The sequence below is a fragment of the Schistocerca piceifrons genome, chromosome X, assembly GCF_021461385.2.
Source record: "Schistocerca piceifrons isolate TAMUIC-IGC-003096 chromosome X, iqSchPice1.1, whole genome shotgun sequence".
Taxonomy (NCBI): Eukaryota; Metazoa; Arthropoda; class Insecta; order Orthoptera; family Acrididae; genus Schistocerca; species Schistocerca piceifrons.
The window spans coordinates 614120639-614146808 of record NC_060149.1 but is presented as its reverse complement, the minus strand read 5'-3'; the positions used below and the strand labels follow the sequence as shown (position 1 = coordinate 614146808).

Below are 26170 nucleotides of genomic sequence, written 5' to 3'. Positions count from 1 at the left end.
TGACCAAATAATCCTGTGGTGAAACACACAGCTCTTCATTGGATCTTCTATGTCTCTTCTATCAGTCCTACCTGATAAGTATCCCAGACCGATGAAAAGTACTCAAGAATCAGTTGAATAAGCACCATGTAAACCACTTCCTCTGCAGATGAGTTACATTTCCTTAAAATTCCTACTATGAATCTCAGTCTGGCAGCTGCTTTTCTTACTATTTGTTTTATGTGGTCATGCCACTTAAGGTTGCTCTGGATAGTTATCCCAAGATATTTTACAGTAGATACTGTTACCAGCAATTTTTCATTGGTAGTGTCATTGTACAGTAGTGGATTTCTGTCCTCACACGTGTGCAAAATGTTACATTTAGATGGTCTGGTCACATTAGTGTGACCACCACCTACTCGTATTTCAACATCAATATGCAATAACCATTCACAGGCAGCATAACTAGCAGCTGAGGCCATATAAAACACATCGAGAGACACAGAAAAACGGTACAGTCATTGTTGTAATGCAGAAATGGAGCAATATATCTAATGTCCGAAAGGGTACGGTCGTTGCCTTTTCTACATCTACATCTATACTCTGCAAACCACCATGAGGTGCTTGGCAGAGAGTACATCCCATTCTAGCAGTTATTAGTGTTTCTTCCTGTTCCACTCATGTATGGAGCATGGGAAGCTTATCCTCACAATCCCTATGTGAGCGATATGTAGAGGATTGTAGTATATTTCTAGAGTGGTCATTTAAATCTGGGTCTTGAAACTTTGTTAAAAGAATTTCTCAGGATAGTTTACATCTGTATCAAAGAGTGTTCCAATTCAGTTCCTTTAGTATATCTGTGACACTCTCCCATGGATCAAACAAACCTGTCACCATTCGTGCTGCCCTTCTCTGTATATGTTCGGTATCCCCTGTTAGTCCTATTTGGTATGGGTCCTATACACTTTAACAATATTCTAGAGCTAGTCACATGAGTGATTTGTAAGCAATCTCCTTTGTACACTGATTGCACTTTCCAGTATTCTACCAATAAACCAAAGACTACCACCTGCTTTACCCACAACTGAGCCTAGGTGATCATTCCAGCTCATATTCCTACAAAGTGCTATGCCCAGGTATTTGTATGAGTTGGCCAATTCCAAAAGTGACTCACTGATATTGTAGTCATAGGATATTACATTTTTTCAATTTATGAATTGCACAGTTTTACATTCTGACCATTTAAACCAAGTTGCCAATCTTTGCACCACTTCGAAATAATATCAAGACCTGACTGGCTTTTGGGCCAAGGGAGAAAGCATTTCTGAAATAGCCAAGTTTGTAAACTTGTTTACGTACCACTATGGTTAAAGTATACTACACACAACAAAATGGTGCTACTCAAAATTGGCACGGAGACAACTACGGTTCACCATGTGCGCTATAGATGACAGGGGTGAATGACAGCTGTGGTGATGTGCACAGATGATTAGACATGCAACTATTGAGCAACTGACCACCCAGAAGAACCAAGGGGCTACCAACAGCATCTCCTCAATGACCATTGAGTGAACATTGCTGTGTATGGAGCTCCGCAGCGGGCACCTGGTCCACAGACACATGCTAACTGCTGTTCACTGTGACAAAGACTGGAATTAGCATGCTAATACCACAACTGGACATCTACTGAGTGGTGACAGGTGATATTTTCAAATGAATCATGTTTAATGCTCCAGCAAACAGTTGGCTGTTGGGGCGAACAGTGTGAAACGTCTGAAAGCAAACAGCCTGCAACACTTGTCGGAAGGGTCGAGAACAGAGGAGGAAGTGTTATGGTGTGGGGAATATTTTCGTGACATTGTGTGGGTGATCTCATCATTCTGTAAGACACAATGGATCAACACAAGTATGCATCTATCCTTGGGGAACATGTCCACCCCTACATGCAATTTGTTTTTCCTTGGCACGATGGCATCTACCAGCAGAACAATGCAATGTGTCACACATTGCACTGTTGGGACCTTCCAGTGCCTCACTGACTCTCTTCCTGCCTGTCCACACTGCAAAAGGTGGTTATTCAGGCTTTTGACAGGTGGTCGCATTAATGTGACAGAACTGTGTATTTATGTTCAGGTCAACTGACAGAGCCTGTATCATTCATCAGTCCTGTATAGGTAATTCTACAACTCACAGTGTATGCACATGTGTGTGGTTTGAAGGGCAGAACGATGAGTTTTCAGTACTCACCTGGCCACCAAACTCCCCTGAATCTGGAGTCTGTGGGACCACCTCAATTGGGCTGCTTGTGCTATGGAACCTCAACCGAGAAATCCAGCACAACTGGCCAGGGCACTGGAGTTGACATGCCTCCACATCTCTGTTGGTACCTTTCATTTTGTCTTCTGGCATTGCTACTTTCTTATAGACAATTGCATCATTTGCAAACTGTCTTTAAGAGCTTCTGAAGCTTTCTACTAGTTGGTCTGAAAATGAGAATGACTTATGCTTTCTTCCAATTGCTAGGTATAACCATTACTCCAGAAATCTACAATAAACTGCTGCTAGAAGAGGAGCAAGTACTTTCACACAATCTTCATAGAATCTTACAGTTATCTATTCTGGTCCTGATGCCTTTTCACATCTAAGCAATTTTAATTACTTTTCTATTTTCCCATTGGTTATCTGAGTATCTGCCATTTCAACATTCATCCAATGACTGAAGGAAGGGACCATGTTACAATCTTCTGCAGTGCGACAATTTCAGAAAACCAAGTTTAGTACTTCAGCCTCCTCTCTGTTATCTTCCATTTCAGTGCTAGTGAGGTCACTGAGTGACTGAATAAAGGATTTTGAACTGATTATTGATTTTATGTAACACTGAAACCTCTTAGCAGTTTTAGTCAGATCATTTGACAAAATCTTACTTTCAAAGTCATTGAATGCTTCTCTCATTGCTCTCCTTATGCTCTCCTTTTGCTCCATTCAGCTAGGTTTTGACTTCTCTTGAATCTATGATGAAGCTCTCTTTGTTTACACATCAGTTTTCTAACACATCTATTAAACCATGGTGGGTATTTCCCATCCATTAAAACCTTGCTCAGATCATACTTGTCTATGGCATACTGAACGATGCTTTTGAATTTTTTTCTGTTTGGGCTCCACATCTTCATCTTCAGCAGTGAATATTTGATGCTGACTACTCAGATACTCTGCAATTAGTATCCTGTCACTCTTTATAAACAAAAATATTTTCCTACCTTTCTTAACATTCCATGAGGATAAAATCAGAGAGATTAGAGCCCACACAGAGGCATACCGACAATCTTTCTTTCCACGAACAATACAAGACTGGAATAGAAGGGAAAGCTGATAGAGGTATTCAAGGTACCCTCCACCACACACCGTCAGGTGGCTTGCGGAGTATGGATGTAGATGAAGATGTAGATAATACCTGTAGTCATAGTTGCTATCACAGCCTTACGATCACTGATACCTTCCTCTATAATAACTGATTCAATAAGTTCAGGTCTATTGTTAGAAGATCCAAATTGATACCTTCACGAGTTGATTCTCTAAGTGCCTGCTTGAAGTAATTTTCAGACAAAACATTCAGAATAATGTCACACAAATCCCTGTCTCTGACACCACTTTAGATAGTATGACTCTCCCAACCCAGTATGCCCAGCAAGTTGCCTTGTTAAAATGGCAGGATCAGGAGAGTTGTTAACAATATTGTGCAAGTTCTCTCTGAAGCACGCTGCCACTACAGCTCCTGATGCAGGCAGTTTAAAAAAGACGTCCGATTACCATTTTTGACCAAAATTTGATGCTTAAATTAACTCATATTAATTGACATTCGGAATCTGTGATACCCTTGCTAGATACTATGGAATTCTTTACTGCATTAAATATGCTGCCACCATTGGTGACTAACTTATCCTTACAAAAAAGATTCCAATCTAAACTTAGGATTTCACTGCTATTCATTTCTGGTTTCAGCCAACTTTCAGTTCGTAATATGATCTGGGCGTTATAACCTTCAATAAGTGATATTAACTCTTGGACCTTTCCTTGCATGCTCCTGCAGTTTACTAATATTATATTAACCTTTTCTTCATCTGATCTGTGAGGACGAGCATTCTCTGAGAACACCGTGGCTAACATATCTTCAATTTTGGAAGACAATTTGTCTCTGATCCCAAGAGAGGCTTTTTCTAACTCAAAAAGCCCCCACGTGCATGCCACACATACTCTGCTACACTAGCAGCCATTTCCTGCATGTAGTGCAAATCTGGCCTATTAAGAGAACTATACTGACAGTGGAGGTCATGAAATTCATATCTGATATCACTGCAGACTCATCTGAGGCTTTTGTTTAGAGCTTCCACTCTGCTCCAAACCAGAGGACCATGTACAATGCTACAAATAGCAAGCTTTGCCTACACTCAATATGCAATGTTAGTTACCTTCAACAAATCAGCCATCCACTGAGGAATTGAGGATGGCCTAAGAACCCAAGCAGCAGCTGTAGCTTCTGCTTACATGTGCCACTATTTGCAGCTGGTTGCACCCAGTGCACTTGAAAGTTATTGGCAGAGCCTCTTCTAAGTCTCAGACATGACCCCCAGCAAACATAAAAATTGCACATGGGCATTCTTTCCCACCCAGCCTGCTATTTCCTGCGGGGCTCCATTACGCACTTAATGTTGGAGCTCCCAATGATTAGCATACCCACCCTCTGCACTTGTCTAAACTGGGTGGGAAAATCAGTTGCTGGCCCAACAGGAGAGGCATCCTGTGTAGGTTCAGAAGTACTATCAACACTGGGTAACACCTTGTACCTGATACTAAGGCCTAAGTAGCCAGGCATACGGCCCATTCTCTCTTTTGTCTTCCACCCAGTGATCTGTGAACCCACAACTTTCCACCACTCACTCTCAAGTGAAGACAAACTGGTCAGATGTTGTGTATATTAAGACACAGAGTTACAACCAGGTCACCAGGGGATTCCAACAGCACCAAAGGTGTCACAGATATCATCACTGGTGCCCTGATGTTGCTGCAGCTTTGAACAGTAACCAGAAGCCTGTCTACCATGGCCAACACAGCCTCCGTATGTTTATGGACCCCAGCCAATTCTCCTTGTGTCTGCTTACAACAAGCACAGTCCCTATCCTTATTGTACTGTGTAAAAGAAAACTCAGTACAATCACAAAAAATACAATGAAATCTGCAAGGAGTAAGTGAGTAACTGCAAATAGATCCATCCAAAAAGAGAAAATTACCTGACTCTGGCATTACTGAGATTGGAATGTATGCAAAATATAAAGAAGGAGTATAAACAAAAATTTAGTTGTGTGTGTGTGTGTGTGTGTGTGTGTGTGTGTGTGTGCGTGTGAGAGAGAGAGAGAGAGAGAGAGAGAGAGAGAGAGAGAGAGAGGAGGAGATTTAACCCCTTGTATTTTTTACTACATAGGTAATTTCTCAGAGGTAGGCAAGTGTGTGTGAGAGAGAGAGAGAGAGAGAGAGAGAGAGAGAGAGAGAGAGAGAGAGAGGAGGAGATTTAACCCCTTGTATTTTTTACTACATAGGTAATTTCTCAGAGGTAGGCAGGTAGGCGGCAATTGTAATTTCTAGTTCTATGACCTATTCCTTACCTCTCCACAAGCTACTAATCTTACAAGTTCCTGGAGTTGCTCAATTGAACCTGTGTCAACAGCCTTGATGGTATGTTGGTTTTCTTCTGCTTTTCGGCTAAACTTAGGCAGCAACTTGCTTGCCACTTCAGCACTAATGAACACAACACCACCCTGAAATTTTAGAAACCATTAGTGTTTCTATCACTTTTTCCAATGTTTACTTAGCTAGTAATCAGTGAGTTTATAGAAAGTAATTCTCTAAGTGTGGATCTAAAGTTGCTTTGAATGATCAAATATAAACAAGTTTTCTGCTGCCTGATGTGAATTGTGGTTTATTAGTCTCATAACATACATAATCTAAATCATTTGATTCAGGTATAGAAGACATGTCAAAATTGTGATAAAATTTCACTGTAAACATAGAACAGCTGATGTTAACAAACAGAATCACAATAATATATATATATATATATATATATATATATATATATATATAGAGGGAAATATTCCACGTAGGAAAAATATATCATCTAAAAACAAAGATGATGTGACTTACCAAACGAAAGTGCTGGCAGGTCGACAGACACACAAACAAACACAAACATACACACAAAATTCAAGCTTTCGCAACAAACTGTTGCCTCATCAGGAAAGAAGGAAGGAGAGGGAAAGACGAAAGGATGTGGGTTTTAAGGGAGAGGGTTAGGAGTCATTCCAATCCCGGGAGCGGAAAGACTTACCTTAGGGGGAAAAAAGGACGGGTATACACTCGCACACACACACATATCCATCCACACATGTCTGCTTGTGTCTGTATATGTGTGGATGGATATGTGTCTGTGTGTGCGAGTGTATACCCGTCCTTTTTTCCCCTGAAGGTAAGTCTTTCTGCTCCCGGGATTGGAATGACTCCTTACCCTCTCCCTTAAAACCCACATCCTTTCGTCTTTCCCTCTCCTTCCCTCTTTCCTCTTTCCTGATGAGGCAACAGTTTGTTGTGAAAGCTTGAATTTTGTGTGTATGTTTGTGTGTCTGTCGACCTGCCAGCACTTTCATTTGGTAAGTAACATCATCTTTGTTCATATATATTGTGTGTGTGTATATATATATATATATATATATATATATATATATATATATATATATATATATATACAATAAAATCTAATACTTATTTACCCATTTATCATTTCATCCTCTATGAATTCTTTTATTGAATCATAGCATTTCGCTGACAGAATTTGCTATAGCTCTGTTTTTAGAATCTCCGACTTCATATTAAATGTATTTTTGCCCCTGAACTTGTTACATATTGTCAACTCCATATGCTGATTAGTCCATGCATATAATTCCAATTGAGACTTCGATAGGATACAATTATTTTTAGTTCTCAAGTTATATAGGTGGTTGAAATGATTCTTCTCAAATAATTTTTCTCTGCTGTGCATGGAAATTATAATTTCATTTATGTATGTGGAGGGATCAGTTAGGGTTCATAGTTGCCAAAATAATGGCCAACAAGATCCTGTTTGCAGTGCAGTACACACATATCTGATAATTTTCTTTGCAGTTTCAATATTAAAGATACACTATTTGGACTCCCCCAGAAAATTATACCAAGTCTAATGTCAGTTTCAAAATAACTATGACATGCTATTTTTTGTGTTCTGAAGTTGGTGGAATTTGCTAGTATTTACACTAAAAATGCAGAACTGCTTAGTTTATTTGGTAGGAAGTCAATATGTACATTCTAGCTTAAGTTCTTGTCCACATTTAGTCCTAGGAATTCGATTATGTTAGCTTTTCCATAAGCTGATCATTATGTTGTATTTTAAATTCTGCGGATTTCAAATGCTTGGTTTTGAAATGTACCATGTGGGTCTTTGCAATGTTCAATTTCAACCCATTTAACTGGAGCCAGTTTTCTAGGGTATCCAGAGTTTGGAATTTTTTCTGCATCACAATTTTCAATTAAAACAGAAATATTATCTGCAAACATAACTCATGGGGAGTTTATATTTACGGGTAAGTCATTTACATAAAATAGGAACAGGATTGGCCCAAAACTGGAGCACTGAGGCACAGCTTGTGATACTGTACTCCATTTAGAATAATAATTAATGGCACTGGAAGTGACAATTATCCTTTGTTTTCTGTTGTCCAAGTATGATGTGAGTTAATTCAAAGCACTACCCTTAATGCCATGTTTGTCTAATTTATAGATAAGCAAGGCATGGTTCACAGAGGCAAATGTTTTTGTAAGATCACAGAAGGTACCTGCAACTTTACTTCTCTGAGTCAAAGATTTTCATATCTTTTAAACAAAGCTATTCACTGCATCCAGGGTTTTTTTTCCCTGGTTGAAATACAAATTGGTTACTTATAATAATATCAGTCTTTACAGTAACATTTTTTATCTGGTTTTGCAGCTATTTTCTTTAACATTTTTATAGAGGAGTGGAAGAATAGAAATAGGGTGATAGTTTTCCACATCTTCCCTCAACCCTTACTTGAACAGAAGTCTCACTTCAGCATACTTCAATGCATCAGGAAAGCTTTTGTTCAAAAGATTGGTCGATTATTTTAGTTAAATGAGATGCTATTATGCCACACAGTGCTTTAATCACTTCTGTTGTTTTTGTATTATACTCCTCTCGACTTTGCGGTAGAAAGTACACAGTTGTGCATCGCAAAGTTATTACAAAGCATTCCATGAAAAAGAAAACTGCTCCTTGAGGGCAGTACACAGTAATGTGAAACCAGTTGTTGGCAAAAACATTATCCAGCAATAAAAACAGTGGAATCAAGCTTCACAGTTATCTGCAGTGACGATTGTATGGAAACATACTTAAACTAAGTTCACTTACAGTCTTGATTTTACTGTAGTATGAGAAGTTGTTTCTGTACTTTTAATTTGAACACATCAGAAGCAGAAAACTATGTGGAAGGTAACTTTAAAAGTATGTTTTACATATATTCTGCATATTTATTCTCTGGTAACACATTTTGCTTGCAAACAGCAGTCTTGGGAAGAAACTAATTTAATATTCACAATGAAATTAGGCACACTTATTTCTCAAAAGTGAAACTATTGACAATTGCTAGACAGGACCGTTCAGCTGGCATGTGGTATAATTAAAGTATAGTTTTAAGTAACTTATGTACAGGGCTATTACAAATGATTGAAGCGATTTCATAAATTCACTGTAGCTCCATTCATTGACATATGGTCACGACACACTACAGATACATAGAAAAACTCATAAAGTTTTGTTCGGCTGAAGCCGCACTTCAGGTTTCTGCCACCAGAGCGCTCGAGAGCGCAGTGAGACAAAATGGTGACAGGAGCCGAGAAAGCGTATGTCGTGCTTGAAATGCACTCACATCAGTCAGTCATAACAGTGCAACGACACTTCAGGACGAAGTTCAACAAAGATCCACCAGCTGCTAACTCCATTTGGCGATGGTATGCGCAGTTTAAAACTTCTGGATGCCTCTGTAAGGGGAAATCAACGGGTCGGCCTGCAGTGAGCGAAGAAACGGTTGAACGCGTGTGGGCAAGTTTCATGCATAGCAGGCGGAAGTCGACGAATAAAGCAAGCAGGGAGATAAACGTACCACAGCCGATGGTTTGGAAAATCTTACAGAAAAGGCTAAAGCAGAAGCATTTCTTAAACAGGAGATTGGAAAACCGATGGATCGGTCGTGGTGGAGATCATGATCAACAATTCATGTCATGGCCTCCATGCTCTCCCGACTTAACCCCATGCGATTTCTTTCTGTGGGGCTACATGAAAGATTCAGTGTTTAAACCTCCTCTACCAAGAAATGTGCCAGAACTGCGAGCTCGCATCAACGATGCTTTCGAATTCATTGATGGGGACATGCTGTGCCAAGAGTGGGAGGAACTTGATTATCAGCTTGATGTCTGCCGAATCACTAAAGGGGCACATATCGAACATTTGTGAATGCCTAAAAACACTTTTTGAGTTTTTGTATGTGTGTGCAAAGCATTGTGAAAATATCTCAAATAATAAAGTTATTGTAGAGCTGTGAAATCGCTTCAATCATTTGTAATAACCCTGTATTTCATCTGAGACTGATCTCAAAGTTTTGGCAGCTGGACTGAACTATTATAAATTTTTAGAGCCCTAGCCTTGTAACAGTGAAAGCAATAAATTTGAACTAGGCATTATCTGAAACTTTTAAACCTTGTCTAACAAATTTTAGGGAGTTGTGTTTGTGTGAGTGTGTGTATATAAATTTTAGTAACATGTTTATAATATATTCAGACAAGAGACATATGAAATATTTTTTGAAAGGCCTTGCACAAATCAACTGTGTATATAATTTGCATTAATATGGAAAATCCAGTATGGAATAATGACAGTATTATGATAAGGATAGATTGCTACTCACCATCTAGAGAAGATATTGAGTCATAGACATGTGCAACAAAATGACTGCTAAATATGTGAGCTTTCATTGGTGACTAACGAAGACTGTGATCAGTGGGATTATGGGAACACAGGATATATTGCAGGGAGAGATCCCATCTGGGCAATTCAAAAAAGCACAATTTCTGAACTGCAGAGAAGGGAACTCTCCCTGGAATATATCCTATGTGCCCATAACCTCCCCACCCACCCGACCCCACCCCAGCCTTAACCTTCGTTGGTCCCCATCCTTCACCCAACTATGTTCTTCCCTTCTCCTGCTCTAGCACTACACAGCTATGCAGCGTTCTAGTCCACCAATGCACATCCAGTCTATTTCTCTTTCTCTACTTTTCTCCTTTTCCATCCCCCTCCCCCCCCACCCCTTCCATGTACACTCTTGACTGCACCTAGCTGCCCTACCCTGTCCCCACCACATCCCTGCATGCTCCCACAAGTAGCAATTTACTGTCCCCAACCCCTGTCCCACTATTGTTCCCCATCCCTATCCCAGCCTCCTCCTTACCTCCACCATCCAGATTGCTTCTCCCATCATGCGCAGCTGCTTCAAATCCAGTCTCAGTGGCCAGAGACAGTGGTCATGGGGGCACATGCACACGTGTGTGTTTCTGCTTTAGAAGAATGCCTTTTGGCCAAAAGCTTGCATGTTTAGCAGTCTTTTTGTTGTGCCTTTCTGTAACTCCACATCTCCTCTATATAATGAGTAGTAACCTACCCTTTTCATAATATTGCATTAATATGGTACATTTTAAAATACTCAGGTATACAAAAGGTGACATCACAATCTGGACACTGCAAGGATATTTGTTTGTTCTCTGCACACTTTCCCTTTTGGCTTCTCACAGCCACTGGCACACACTTTGCAGACAAGTGGTGATGGTTATTTTGCTCTTTTCAAAAATAAATTGTATGTAATTCTGCATGTAGTTAGACTTGGAGGTGCAAAGGTTTCTGGTCATTTATTGTGTATCGTGCAAATTAATTTCCTAACTCTACAAGAATGTGGGAGACAGAAAACTTTTTCACTTGCTCATATTTCTTGCCTCTTTGATAAAATACTAGGAGTTTACTGATGCCAATGTCATGCAAATGGACCCTTTTTCCCACCATTTTAATTATGGTCTCCTGACAGGATAAAAAGCAATCACTTGATTTGATTTATCCACTCTAGTCCACAAACATCCCAATAACTGAACATAACCATCTCGAAGCTGAGTAGTGTGCTAACAGTGGACCAGAAAAAACTTCGGTTGTTAGTAAAAGCAGAATGAGGCATAAAAAAGAGCAATAATATGTAAGGAGCTGTTGTGAAACCCAGATTGAAAGATGCTTTTGTGTACGACTGCAATCATTCCCAACACGAGTATGATATGAGCTATCAACTGTTACGCTCAGTGTGAGCCATACTTCAAAGTAAACAAACACTGTTATTTTCAGATACAGATCAGAGAAACAGTTTCTTGCAAGATTTATTCTACACATTGCATTAATAAGTAGTCTGCAGCAATTCATAAAGTACAAATCCCTTGATGGTAGGGATGTCAAGATATCAACAAGACAAGGAAATCAGATATGTAAATAACATAAACAATGTGAGAAAGGAGAAGACTGTGATGACTTAACCAACTGCATATGGCTGTAGAAGGATGTTAGAATTATAATAATAATAATAATAATTTTGTGTGGCTAAATGATGATTCATGGCAACGGCTTGCCGCCTTGGTTCCACCGGTTCCTGTGAGATCACCGAAGTTAAGTGCTGTCGGGTGTGGTCGGCACTTGGATGGGTGACCACCCAGGCCGCCATGCACTGTTGCCATTTTTCGGGGTGCATTCAGCCTCGTCATGCCAATTAAGGAGCTACTCGAGTGAATAGTAGCGGCTTCAGTCAAGAATACCATCTTACGACCAGGAGAGCGGTGTGCTGACCTCACACCCCTCCTATCTGCATCCTCCACAGAGAATGACACGGTGGTCGGATGGTCTTGGTAAGCCCCTCATGGCCTGAAGACGGAGTGCCTTCTTCTTCTTTTTTTTTTTTTTTTTTTTAAAAAAAAGTGATGATTCATATAGATGGTCTTCATAGGACTGTGTTTAAGAATCTTCTGGCAGCAAATCAGAATCAATGAAGAAGGAAACTAAAAGTTTAAACTGCCACTGGCATTGTGGTTATTAGGAGGCCGACTAATAATTGGAGAGAAATGGGCAAAGGAGGTAACTGAAGCCTGTTTAAAGAAAAATTTTGATATTCATCTGGAACAATATGGGAAAACATAGAAAATCTAGGCACAGATGGACCAAAGGAGACTTTAATTCTGCTATTTGAATATTAGTCCAATGTCATAACCCCTGCAACATCTTATCTGGATGACACACTGAAGCATTTCAGTAGTAATAATAAGTTGAATTTAATAGACAGCTATATGAATTTACTCTGAAAGGGAATGCGGAGCTCCACACGTGCTTTGGCTTAATACTGTATCTCTTAGCATCATGGTATTGATATTGAAAATGTATATATGTATATATATATATATATATATATATATATATATATATATATATATGTCCAGACATCTCATATCAACCATTTGCCAGACAAGTTTCAGATCAAACCTTTACTGACATTCATAGTGCAAGAATGAATCTCTACCTAAGTAGTGTATCCTATAGTTATAGTCTGTCAGCAAACTAAAGAGAGGGAATATGAATCTCCACTTCGCTTACACAGTTATGCCAGAAGGAACATGAACAGGTTATTGTGCAAGGTGGTTATGCCAATCCTTACACAGCATGCCTTTTAAAAGTGTGGCTAATACAATGTGTACAGATACAGAGAGGTTGGCATGTGTTTCTTTTTCACTAGATGCATTAATACTGAACAAAATACAGAATATGATTTCCTTCTTTTAGATCACAACATTACAGGGAAAATTACTTTAAAACAGAAATTTAAATAACCAGTTCTCATGGATTTTAAAACATGATGCATGGATCTTTAACAAATACAGAACAAAATGCCTGCCAGCCTGGATGAATGTTTCTCCACAATGTCCTGGATCAATTTTTATAGGGTTTTCCCCACATTACAGAGTGTTTAGCTATTTTCTGGTTGATGTAGATGTCTTGCAACATTTGTGGGTGAGCAATTTGTTGAAACTGTATATAATGACTGGTTTCATACTAAAATTCTTTACATTTTCAGTGATTCAAGTAAATCCTGTGGTATATTTTGTTGTTCACTTCTAAGATGATATTTTGTTTCAGTGCTGACTTTTGCATATATAACACACCATAGATTAGGACTTCCAATATTAAGTAAATGTTCTTTTTGTGTCACTTCTAACAAAAGAACTAATCAGCTTAAAAGTGGCTGGACCCTCTTTACTATGGAAATGCCTTCTCTTCACATAGTTCCCAAATTCTTAAATGTAAATGATTTACCTATCTATTTATCTAACTTTCATCCGGGACTGCACTGGACATTCTCAGAGGCACTTGTCCACTGAGTCTTGCCGACTGACCAGTTGGATGTGCAAGAGTGACATATATAGTTTAGAAAAGGGGTCATGGGCAAAGTAACACATGATGATCAGAGATAATCCTTGTCAAAGATAAAACTCAACTATCAATTGTTATTTTGTCAAAGATAAAATTGTCTAGCGATTCTGCAAAGCTACTGTCCATATGTCGCTAAGCTTCATTGCCTCCTCTTTCCTATTAAAATTATCCTGATGCTCATAAATTTCAATGGCTTCTCTACATGGTTGTGGATAATTTAACTTTAAGTTTGAAGAACATTCTGGACAATTTGAGCAAATGATTGTCCACCCAGATCACCCAACATGAATCCCATTGAACGTTTATGGACATAATCAAGAAGTCAGTTCATGCACAAAGCCCTCCACTGGCAACACTTTCGGAATTATGGATGGCTACAGAGGCAGCATGGCTCAATATTTCTGTGGGGGACTGCCAACAACTTGTGGAGACTATACCACATCAAGTTGCTGCATTATGCTGTGCAAAAGGAGGTCTGACACAATATTAGGATGTATCCCATGACCTTGTCACCTCAGTGTATACACACTGTTGTCCAGCCACTTCCAAAAAAATGAGATAAAACAGTTGTAAAGAACTACTACCCTTTTCATTGTTGTCAGCACAAATTTGTTTTTATGTACAGTCCAATCTATAAATATTTAATTCGGATAAACAATTTAGATTCTGAACAGGACTGTCAGCTGAATGGGCCATATTGACCTTGGTAGAATACATATTAGAACCAACATATCAAAAATTTTTACCATTGAGAAATTTTAGATTTGGTTCTAGCTTTTGTTTATATTACCTGTGGCATCTAAATGCAAAAGTAAAAATGTCATAGAACAGCTAATACAGCATATTCATAGTTCTTGTTTTACCTGTATGATTGATATCCACATGTGCCCTTTCTACATCCATTGTTTAGCAATATGTGCTTAAATTTGAAGCCACAAGTCATGGTGTACTATGTGATTCTGTCTTGGATCTTTAATTATTTCTAATATAATTTAATGATCTCCCACTTACAGTACCACATGATGCAATTTGAGTAATTTTTGCAGGTTATAAAAGTATAGAAATAAAAATATTTTCAGTCCTTTTACTTAAAGGGCAACTTGCAAAATACTTGAAAATATCAATTCATAGTTCAGGGGAAATGAAGTGTCACAAGATCAAATTCAGTACAGTACTTCTGATAGAATACAGATCCTTTTGATTTGGTATGACAGTTTGACTCTCATATTTGTTATCTATTATACAGAGTCTTTTCTCAGCAGATATTCAAGATTTATGGATGCCAGTAGACAGTTAATTGGGGGACACCAAAGTTAGGTGGGGACACAAAGAGACTTTTTATCGTCTAGTCTATTGGTCAGATGTGTGGAGTTTTCAGAGTTACAGTCATAGAGCTACAAGTCTCTTTTTAGTGAGGTGTGAGTTACGACAATTTAATATGTACTGCAGGTAGAAATGAGGTGGCTGAATCTAAGTAATGCAGTTTTATGCACATAGTGATGAATGAAGTGGACATAGAATTGCCTAATAAGTATTTTCATTAAGAGCTGTGGGGTAATTTAATTGTAAGGCAGAACTATATTGTTGGACCACATGGGTTATGACGAGAAATGTTTTTTGCACACAAAGGAAAGTAAAAAGTCAGAATCTTGTAGATAATGTAGTGGAGTTTAAGACTGAATTAAGGATTTATCTGTTGGTGAATTTTTCATACTCCGCTGAAGATGAATCATTAAAATTTATTAATTAAATTACAATACATGCATACCAGCATCGTTATACCATTTTATTAATTTTAATCATTGTATTGTATTGCATTTCTTTCAATTCTTTCCAAATCCCATAGATTTCACAGATGTATGCCGCTAAAATTAACAATTTTTCATTAAAAAAATTTCACTGGTGAGTATTTATTGCTTACCTTTGCAAGGCACTGTAATGATCGATGAAGACTTCTGGATGTTGTTCCAAAGTCAATCACAATATCAACCTCTCCTTCACAAGCATCCTTTGTACGTTCAATTAACTGCTTTTCATAAAGGTCTTCATTCCACTGCACAACATTAACCCTGTTGGTGTTTGAAAGAAATAATGTTCTAATTAATCCTATTTTGGAAATTAAATTTGATTGTCAAATGAAATTTTTAAATGAGAACCAATTTTCATGAATAATGTAAGTCTGACATATTGGAGGAACAATATATTTATACTGAACAATATACCTTTCACGTTCCTTTGCCAAAACAAAGCCTTCATCCTTGAGAGAAGCAACTGTTAGTTGAACTCTGTCCTTTGTGCTACTGTACTTATATGATGCAATACGCATTGCCCACAAGGCAAGTCCTCCTGTTCCCACAATGAGAATCTTGCACTTTCCTGTAACAAAGCAGATGTCCATTGAGTGTATGTTTCCCATGAAATCAATATCCACAAGATAATATTATTTACTGAGTATAATTCATCTTCTTATATGCCCTACTCTTGTGGAATTAAATTTCATTCATTCCAGTATTTTTTAAATTCGTAATTAATGTAACACTTGTGCTGAGCTGGAAAATATATTGAACATGCAGTTGCCTACAGCAAAAAAAGGCTCACTTTGGTGAGGTCAGTCAGTTGGGGAATCTCAGTCACTCATCAGTCATCAGATAGGTTTTTTCGACATTTAATACAGGGATTAGCCTCATTCAGCAGACAGTTTTTAGGTTCTGAATGCAACTGTGATTTGACTAGTGTGTTTCATTACACACTGTCTTCAATTAATTTTCTGAAATTATTTATTTAATGGATGACCAAATACTGTCTACCTTCCAACTCAACAGCTACATTTAAGATGCATTATAAAATTTCAAGTGCAGCAGGCATGTCAGAAGCAAAGCATTGCCACAGATACAGTGTTTGGAGCCAATTAAATGCAGACCACTATGGGTGAGAGACTGATTAATTACTTATCCCAACAGGGCATCTCCTGGCTGTGAAGCAATTGTTGTCATCCTTCAATTATCAGATACCAGTGCAACCAAGCCAACTTCATTGATGAACAATGCATTATCTTTGTCTTTTTGCTTAGAGTACAATAATGCTACTGTACTTTTTCCTTTTCCCCATTTTCTTTATTTATCTCTTTATCCTGTTTCTTCATTTATTTTGTGACAATTATCTAACATTTGTTCTAAAACCCCTGTCTCATTTCTGCACACAGTTTGTGCTGATACAATGAGTAGGTGAGAAAGAGTACACATCTGTCACCACTGTCCAGTGATGTCTTGAACTCAAAATCCTGATCTCAAAAATGATTAACATCTGTTGTTCAAATCTCTGTGAAATACACAACAGACTGTAGCACTTATTTTTCCACCGATTTCTCAATGTATTTGATAATGTGCAGTGGCAATATGAAATTGGGTGTGGATAGAGTGATGCCAACGTATTATTATCACTTAGACGTCATACTCTACTCTTAATGCCAGTGACACAAGCTCTGCCCATGAATTTTGAAGTTTTCAGCTTTTGGTTTTGATACAGAAGCTACTGTAAATTCCATACCTCTCAAGGATGGACATGTCAAAAGCTGTTTTTTCTTTGTTTTTATTTTTCTAATAAAGAAGCCACAATCCTATTCTGGAAATGTATGGCAAATTATATATTCACAGACAATTTGGAACTTAGCTGTTAAATGTCTTCAGAGTTCATTTGCCACACTTATCTGTTGTTTTCTAAACCTTTCTGATTAGTCTGTATTGTTTAGCTATTAGGTAGCTAGGTTAGTTTTAATACTCCATCAAGATCAAGGACATCACAGATAGAGCACTAGCTCATTTAGATAATACACTGGAGGAAATTGTCCATGCCCTTCCTGAATGTATCACTCATGTCATGTAATGTAAGTAAACTATACAAAATCCACATCAGGATGGATGGAAGGGGATTTAAAACTTCCCTGCCCACAAATACCATCACTGTGACATGAACACTATTCATGCTTGCTAACTAAAGTTGTTTAGGCTACTGTATCCCATTTGCTTGCATTGATGCCGAATTGTTAAGACAACAAAGTTTCTCACAGCTTTATGTATGACTTGCAAAAAAAATTAAATTCTGTAGTAAGTGGTGAGTGGCATTTCTGTCTTCCACACACATATTTACAAGAAAATTTGAAAAGTAATTCCCACCAATTTCTTCACCATAAAACAAAAAGTGATTAAAGTTCTACAAACTTTGCAGAGAAAATTGCAGATAAAAATTTCCAACTACATTCAGATCCAATTCTTGAAAGAGATAAGAGCAATCATACAGAATAAAAATTATAATTTTCATCATCTTTGATGGATTTTAATGTAATAGCAATCTATCTCTTTAATTTACGGAATACAGTGTATTTTGGGAGTAATAGTAATATAAACACAGAGCATACCATTTTCATCGCGTTTCTGCAATATACTTTCAACATACTGGTGTGCTGATGTCACAGTATTCATTGCTAAAAGTGCTCCTGTAGGAAGCATTGCAGCGACACTTAATGGTATGCTCTCAGGAATCTTCACCAAATATTTCAGCTCAGGCACAGTAATGTACTCAGCATATCTGAAAAAAAAGGACATAAATTTCTCCTCAGTCCACACTAGGCCACAACAAATACCAATGTTCAATCATTCAGCTGATAAGCCTGCCCTATGAGAAATATGTGATTTCACCATTGAACATGTTTGTTGAAAAGATTCTATTTGTAAGCATTGATGCTCCAGTGTCTTAATATCAATGATGATGCCACTGCTTGAAATGCTCATCAGTACTTTCAAATTATGTTTGCATGTACTTCACCCAGTGAGAAGAAATATTACAAGTCACTACTATGTTCATTAATGGTTGTTAGGAGTAACATGGGAATTATACTCTTTTGCCTAGGGAGGGTCATACTATTGCTCATTTGGTTGTTCTCATTATGAGTTATGGATGGTGTGTCTGAAGTGTAACTGTGTAGTGTGAATGACAGTAATGTAAGATTTTAGGAGATGTTTCATATCTGTATTGTCAAGAATGAATATCGATATCATATTTATTGGTATGAGTTGTCAGTTTCTCCTGACATAATTCTCACAACCTTATATTAGCTACAGAAAACTACCTTCGTATCTTGATGGTTGGGAATGCCTTTAGCAGAATATGTCACATAAGGATGTTTTGGCTTGTATCAAGGAGTTTTAAAGGTATGTGCAACTTTGTAAATTCATAAATTGCATGCTTAGATAATCTGGCACTCTGTGTCATGGTGCATTCAAACTCTAAGTTCATGTTACCTCTGCATCCACATTTCTATTTTCCAAGCAGCTATACAAGGTACTGTGGTTGGTGGACTATTAATAGTATGCTACTGTCAGTTCCCAATCTTTGTCCTCTTCCCACCAACTGTATTAGTAACAGATGATGCACTACAATAATTAAATGAGCTCTAGGTGGAAGACAGTGGTAGGTTTCCCAACACAGTTTACTGTATCTGTCCTCAGAATTTCAGGAGTGCACATCCTTTCTCTTAACATATTTGAGTACTTCTGTGATACGCTCATGCTGACTGTACACTCTCATAGTAAACTGTACAGCTATTCTGTGAATTTTGTTTGTGTCTTCCAGTAACACTCTTTGGTCAGGGTATCATACACACAAGCAACACTCAAACTCCATTTCATAATCAGCATTGGCACCACTTCTGCCTTGGAGTCTCATTGCTCATTTTCCTGCTAGTTTTCATTGCCTATAAAAACTTCTGTTACTTGTTGCTAATACTACATCATCAACAACAGGATATATTAAACTGCCTTCTTAAGTCTTCTACATTTCCTAAAGAGTACTGCGAATAACTTCTTCCTGATGAGTGCACTTGTATAGAATAAATGGAGCACAATCTCAAATTCAGTAACAATGGGAAAGAAAATCAAGCATATTCTCTTCAAAGTAACCATCTTAGCTTTAGGCTTAATTGATTCAATGAAATCACACAAAATCTAAATTCATATAATCAGATGGTGATTTCAGCACCTACCACTCCCCCCCCCCCCCCTCCCTCCTTCCACTTTAATGTGAAAGGAAGGGATATAGATTAGTGTTTAGTGTTTCATCTATGATGAAGTCATTACAGGTAGAGCACAAAATTGGACTGTAGAAGGATGCTACAGGAAGCTGACCATGTTATTTTCAGAGGAAGTGTTCCAATATTGGCCTTAAGTGATTGAAGGAAACCACCTAAAAACAAAATCATGGTGGTTAGATGGTGATTTTAACCACCATCCTTCTGAATGGGAGTCAAGTACCTCAACCATTTTGCTACCTATCATGTTGCTATTACAAACAGCAATAGCCCAGACTACTATGATCTATGGAATTCCATGCAGTGACTGCACAAACTATTAGAGGACTGAAAGCAACCAAATTAGATCTCACTTGCTCAACAATTATTTTCCATAGCATTATGTAGTTTTTGCAGGAATGCACTGAAAGAGAGGAGGTCTTGTTTAAGAGTGAACCAGGTCACTGTCAGAAAAGCTATTTTTTGTTGGCAGGTGATCTTTCAGTTAAGTCAGTATTCTGGATTTTGGTATAGTGGTGTTCACAATTGACTTAAGATTAAAATGTTCATTGTGGGGTGGCCATTAAACATCAAAACAACCATCACATTCAGCAGTACATTTTGTACATACTGGATTTCAGTTGTTATTCCTGACATACTATGCCTAGCTGCTTACATCTATATGGTTAATGTCTATGTATCTGCCATGTCAAGTACCCCCACAACCAAATGCTACAGTCACAAAGTGTAACATGCGAAGACATTGGAGACTACTGTTGATGGAGAGTGTGACCGAGGACACAGTTATTGTAAAATTTTGACTGTAGCAATTGACTGATAGGAGATTTAATATGTGGAAGCATCTCTCAAAGAGGGAATCATGCTCAACACACAATCTACACTCATAACAGTGATAGGATCAGTTTGATTTGTACTGATGCGAATTTCCTCAAATCAACAGAGACCATGATGAAAGACTGTGACTCTGCACCATATTGTCATCATGGGGCAATGGAAAGGTGGTTCTGCAATTGTGTATGGGATATCTGTCACCTATGTGTAGCTGTTAGGCACTTTTACACCTTATCTATCAGTTGTTCATTTAACATCCACTCTCCATTCTTTGCTACTTATAGAAAATCCAATTCACACATTATTGTTGTCTTGCAAATTCCTAATTTCAGTATCTTTTGTGATGAATTTAGTAATGATGTGCAATGGTGACTGCACATCTGCTATTTCAAGGATTCCCACAAACAAAACCTACAGTGACAAACTGTAATGTTTAAGCGCATTAGAGGCCATACTTTCTGGAAAGAACGACTGAGGACAGAGTTATTGCCAAATAGCAATCATAGCATTTGACAGTGGATGGACGGAGCATGTGTGTTTGTGTTTTAGTGCCCCAAGCAGCCATCAACACACATGGCACATTCTCCTAATTTCAATAATAAATCTTGGACAAAATCACTATAGAATTTTCCTGATTTAGGAGCTAACAAAACATACCTCATAAATATAACTCCAATTTATTGTGGTACCTGCCTTTGTATTTGGCAAATATGAAGTTACTATTCAAGTCTCAACCTCCTATAGCTGCACTTGATCATATAATCACAGTTGAGAAACAATCTCACTTTTCATCTAGTCTGCTATATTAATTTGTCAGCCTAATTATAGTTTTAATAAACGTAAAATTTATGTACTGACACTAAATAAATATGGCCAGCAGAGTGAAAGGATTTAATAAAATTAATGTGTAATATTTCTTGAGGGGGGATCTTGAGTGATAGTCACAATAATTCCTAGACAAAACAACCTAATCTTGGAAAAGAAAGGGAAGCTATAGCTCAGAAAGTTATTCATAGTGATGTCAAAGACAAACACAAGCTCAGACAAAAACAGTGCAGGAAATTGGCTATGGACTTTTGAGAATCTTACATGTTAATACATTTACTTTCTAATGGCATTTGCAACTCATTATAAGAATGAATTTAGGATGAATTGTGAAAGTCACAACCACAATAATAGAAGTAAAAATGTTTTCCATGTAGACTGTTTCCCTGTCTGGTGTTCAGAATGAAATTTTATTTCCCAGTTCAAAAGGCTATAACATGTTCCTAATAGGTGAGACATTAATCAGGAAATTCTAAATTCCCAGGTAACCAAACCCAAATGAAATAAATACCATATTAGTCAGTCCTGTAATTTATTGGAAAACTTGGACCCTGAGATATAAATTCTTGTGAACACCAATCTTCATGTTAAACAGGTTATTAACTTGTCCAGTATATAGATACTGGTTTTCTTAGTAATGAAGTACTCTAGATGTAACTCCCACAAACACCTGTGTGAAGAGATTAGCTCTAGTTATGATTAATGTACTTTGCATGAGTTTCCCACAGTGGCTGCTTCTGCCTAGCTTGTACCACACCCTCAAACAATCTCCTACATCGTAGGATTTACAGGACACACTATGTGAGAGAGAGAGAGAAACTATGGAAGATGTAAATGAGAATTGTGGGACAGGAATATGAACTCCCATTTTGTGTATGAGTACTGGTCCCCTGTCCTTTGCTAGTTTATCTTGAAATTTTCCCATATGCATTGACTGTCCATTGTGTATGTGCTGTACACAACTCCTACACTTCTTCTTCCAGTTGGTATGTTAGACGATACAACCACCTCTCACGATTCTAGAATTTTTCTGGTGCTTTGTTGTATAATGTTGCTGTTACATATAAATTTTTAAAAAATGATTTAGGTGAAGGAAGAGTGTTTTCTTGGTTCATAGATGTTGATTGCATCTCAGCAGCTGCTGTGAAAAAAATCTGTTAGTGGCTGTTCAGATCTTACACATGAGCAAAATATGATTTATATCCCCTATTGGTACACAGCCAACAACAGATAATTGGTCTATTCTTCAGCTTCTTCTACATCCTTCCAAACAACATGTGTCTTCAAACTTTTGCATCATACTCTCATTGCAGCAAACGATTTTGCCACTTTTGCATTCTCAGTAAATTAAGTATTTCACATTGAACAATTGCAGTTGGAGCTCTGATGATAATAACTTCACTAACAGAAGAGAACATTGTCTCACACTAACTTAAATAAAAACACAATGTAAACAGTCAAAAAATTTTCAGTTCATTTTATTTACGGCATACTTTGGAAACATTGCTCTATCACCAGGTGTCAGTTCTGGTGTTTAGCTCAGGTGTATTGCTCACGGGAAACAAACAGTGTCAAATCATTTGCAGTACTGCACACCTTCATTGTGTCTCAGATGGCTGCATTTGAGCATAAGATATTCACTGATTACAAAACTTACCAGAGATGTAACATTGTCGGAATCACAGGAGCAATGAACCTGAACTAAACTCCAGAACTGCTATCTGGTGATGGAGCAAAGCCTCTCAAACTTCTTGCAAATAAGTAAATTAAAAAAAATTCAATTTAATGGCTGGGTACAGTGCAGTTTTATTCATATTTAAAGGAAACATTCTTCAAAGTAGCCTACTTATCATACACATACAGTACGTAAAGATGCATTACCATTACAGACTATATGTCTGCAGTAGGAAACATTAAACACAGTAAGTTCAACTTCCATATTCACTGCAACAGAAATGAAAAGTCCCTGACAGCAAATTCTGACTAATGAGTGTTCACAGACATGCATACACTGTCTGACCAAAAGTATCCAGACACCCTACGTAATGCAAAATTGACCACTAGATGTCACAAGAGGTGAACCCACCATTATAAAATCAGGCAGGGAGTATTATATTGTCAGTACAGAAGCAGTAACAGCAGAAGCAGTAACAGTCAGGAGAGCTCAACGAATTCCATTGTGCACTAATAACTGGATGCCATCAGAGTAACAAAACTATAAGGGCATTTCAACCCTTCTAAGGCTACCCAAGTCGACTGCTGGTGATGTCACTGTGAAGTTGAAACATAAAGGCACAACCACAGATATATGAAGACCAGACAGACATCATGTCCGGACAAACAGGGACCACTGAGCATGACATCAGGGCGGGCAGTTATCTGCAGCTTTTTGCTAATAATGCTGGGAGTACAAGAAGGTGCCAAAGATAAGTGACTGTAGGTTAACACAAGATGACCTAGACAAAATTTCCATTTGGTGTGATGAATGGCAGCCGCCTCTTCTTGACGAGAAATGTAAGTTAATGCAGGTTAGTAGGAAAAACAAACTTGTAATCAGTGCTATTTTTCTGGGGGAACACTGGGGGATGCATACCCCTAAACTTTTTCGTCGACAAAGTAATTTTTTTATGATGTTGATAACTTGGAAGAGTGCTAAAGATTTATTTCATGGACATAAATTTTTTATTTCATCTTTTCATGGTGGTAATGGCAATACGAACCAGTGCAGATTTTGATGGGAACAGGTTAAAGTATGTGTTTGGTAATATTTCTTTGTGTTGTTTTGTATGTTGGAGGGTTGATTGGACTCACTTGTTTCGTTTGAGGTGTATTACAGGTCAATTGAAGTGTACGATACCATTTTCTTTATTGTTCAGGTGTTCAGGGGAATCTGCTTTATTTGAGGTGATGTAAACTGAAGTGTTCGATGCCACATTCTCGGTATCGCTTGCTTCATTTGAGATGTAAGTCAACTGAAGAGTCCGATACCATTATTTTGTAGATCGACATGTTGATGACGTCATCGCTAAAAGCAGACAGGTGGTATCCCATGCTTCAGTTATAAGTAATTTTCGCTGCATTATATCCAATGTCAGAGTACTCTCAAACTTTTTTCTAGAAAAAAAGCCCTGCTTGTAATGTTTGGATACTGCATTGGTAGTGTTCTGCTTGACACAGTCTCGTCATTTAAATATCTGGGTGTAATGTTGCGAAGCAATATGAAATGGAACGAGTGTGTAAGGACTGTAGTAGGGAACGCGAATGGTCGTTAATTGTGAGAATTTTAGGAAAGTGTGGTTCATCTGTACAGCAAATCGAATATATGATGCTAGTGCGACCTATTCTTGAGTAATTCTGGAGTGTTTGGGATCTGCACCAGGTCGGATTGAAAGAAGACATCAAAGTAGTTCAGAGGTGATCGGTTAGATTTGTTACCGGTAGGTTTGTTCAGCACGCACTTGTTACGGATATGCTTCGGGAGCTCGAGCGTGAATCCCAGCAAGGAAGAAGAGATTCATTTGGAAGAAAACTACTGAGAAAGTTCAGAGAATTGGCATTTGAAACTGACTACAGAACGATTCTATTGCCACCAACATATATTTCGCTTATGGATCGAGAAGATAAGAGACTAGAAATTAGAGATCATATAGAGGCATGTAGACAGTCGTTTTTCCCTCGTTCTATCTGCGAGGGGAACAGGAAAAGAAACGACTAGTTGTGGTAGAGGGTGCCCTCCGCCACGCACCGTACTGTGGCATGCGGAGTACGTACGTAAATGTAAATAAATGTGAACGTAAATTCGGAGAGTGGCTGTAAAAAAAATCGCACGAAATCAGCGGAAGGAAATGTTCGCGAGTTTCAAAGTGCTATCAGCTGCCCAGGTAACACACCAACTGTGTGCAGTGAGTTAAAAAGAATAGGGTGCAATGGCCGAACAGCTCCTCATAGCCACATATTTCTGTAATTAGTGCTGAGTTATGCTTGAGATGGTGTAAAGAGCGATTCCACTGGACAGTGGATGACTGGAAATGAATGTTTTGGAGTGATAAATTACGCTAAATATTGTGGCAAACCGATGGAAGGGTTTGGGTTTGGCGAATGCCTGGAGAATGTCACCTGCAATCCTGTGTAGTACAGAGGAGGTGGGGGTATTTTTCGTGGTTAGGGTGTGGTCCCCTTATTGCGCTGATGTAAACGATAAATATGGAAGGGTGTGAACACTTTTACAGAATTGTGTACTGTGCGCAGTAGAGGAACAGTTCGGAGACGATAATTGATTATGAGCATGACAGTGCACCCTATGATAGAGCAGCATCTGTGAAGTAACGGCTGTGCAGTATAATTTTCAAAAAATGGTTCAAATGTCTCTGAGCACTATGGGACTTAACATCTGAGGTCATCAGTCCCCTAGAACTTAGAACTACTTAAACCTAACTAACCTAAGGACATCACACACATCCATGCCCGAGGCGGGATTCGAACCTGCGACCGTAGCGGTCACGCGGTTCCAGACTGAAGCGCCTAGAACCGCTCGGCCACACCAGCAGGTTAATTTTTCTGAAATGGACTGGCCTGTCCAGAGTCCCAATCTGAACGCAATGGGTCGACTTTGGGTTGAGTTAGAAAGTCGACTTCGCTCCAGATCCGAGCGCCTAACATCACTATCTTTTCTCGTTTCGCCTCTCGAGGAAAAACGGGCTGTCATTCGCCTACAGACATTCAGACACTTAATTGAAAGTGTCCCCAGCAGAGTTCAAAGCCGTCATAAAGCAGAAGGGAGCACACACTCCATATTA

At 38.3% G+C, this 26170-nt stretch overlaps 1 protein-coding gene across 4 annotated transcripts in view; it reads right to left on the bottom strand.

The window, feature by feature from the left end:
• LOC124721441 overlaps positions 1 to 26170 on the bottom strand; it is a 253092-nt gene that overhangs the window by 3767 nt on the left and 223155 nt on the right. For all 4 annotated transcript variants that reach the window (XM_047246420.1, XM_047246419.1, XM_047246421.1 and 1 more), the window contains 4 exons: positions 18051 to 18220; positions 15859 to 16012; positions 15558 to 15705; positions 5637 to 5789 (listed from right to left, as the gene is read on the bottom strand). In XM_047246420.1, the coding sequence (XP_047102376.1) occupies positions 5637 to 5789; positions 15558 to 15705; positions 15859 to 16012; positions 18051 to 18220 (625 nt within the window). The remainder of the gene's footprint in view (positions 1 to 5636; positions 5790 to 15557; positions 15706 to 15858; positions 16013 to 18050; positions 18221 to 26170) is intronic.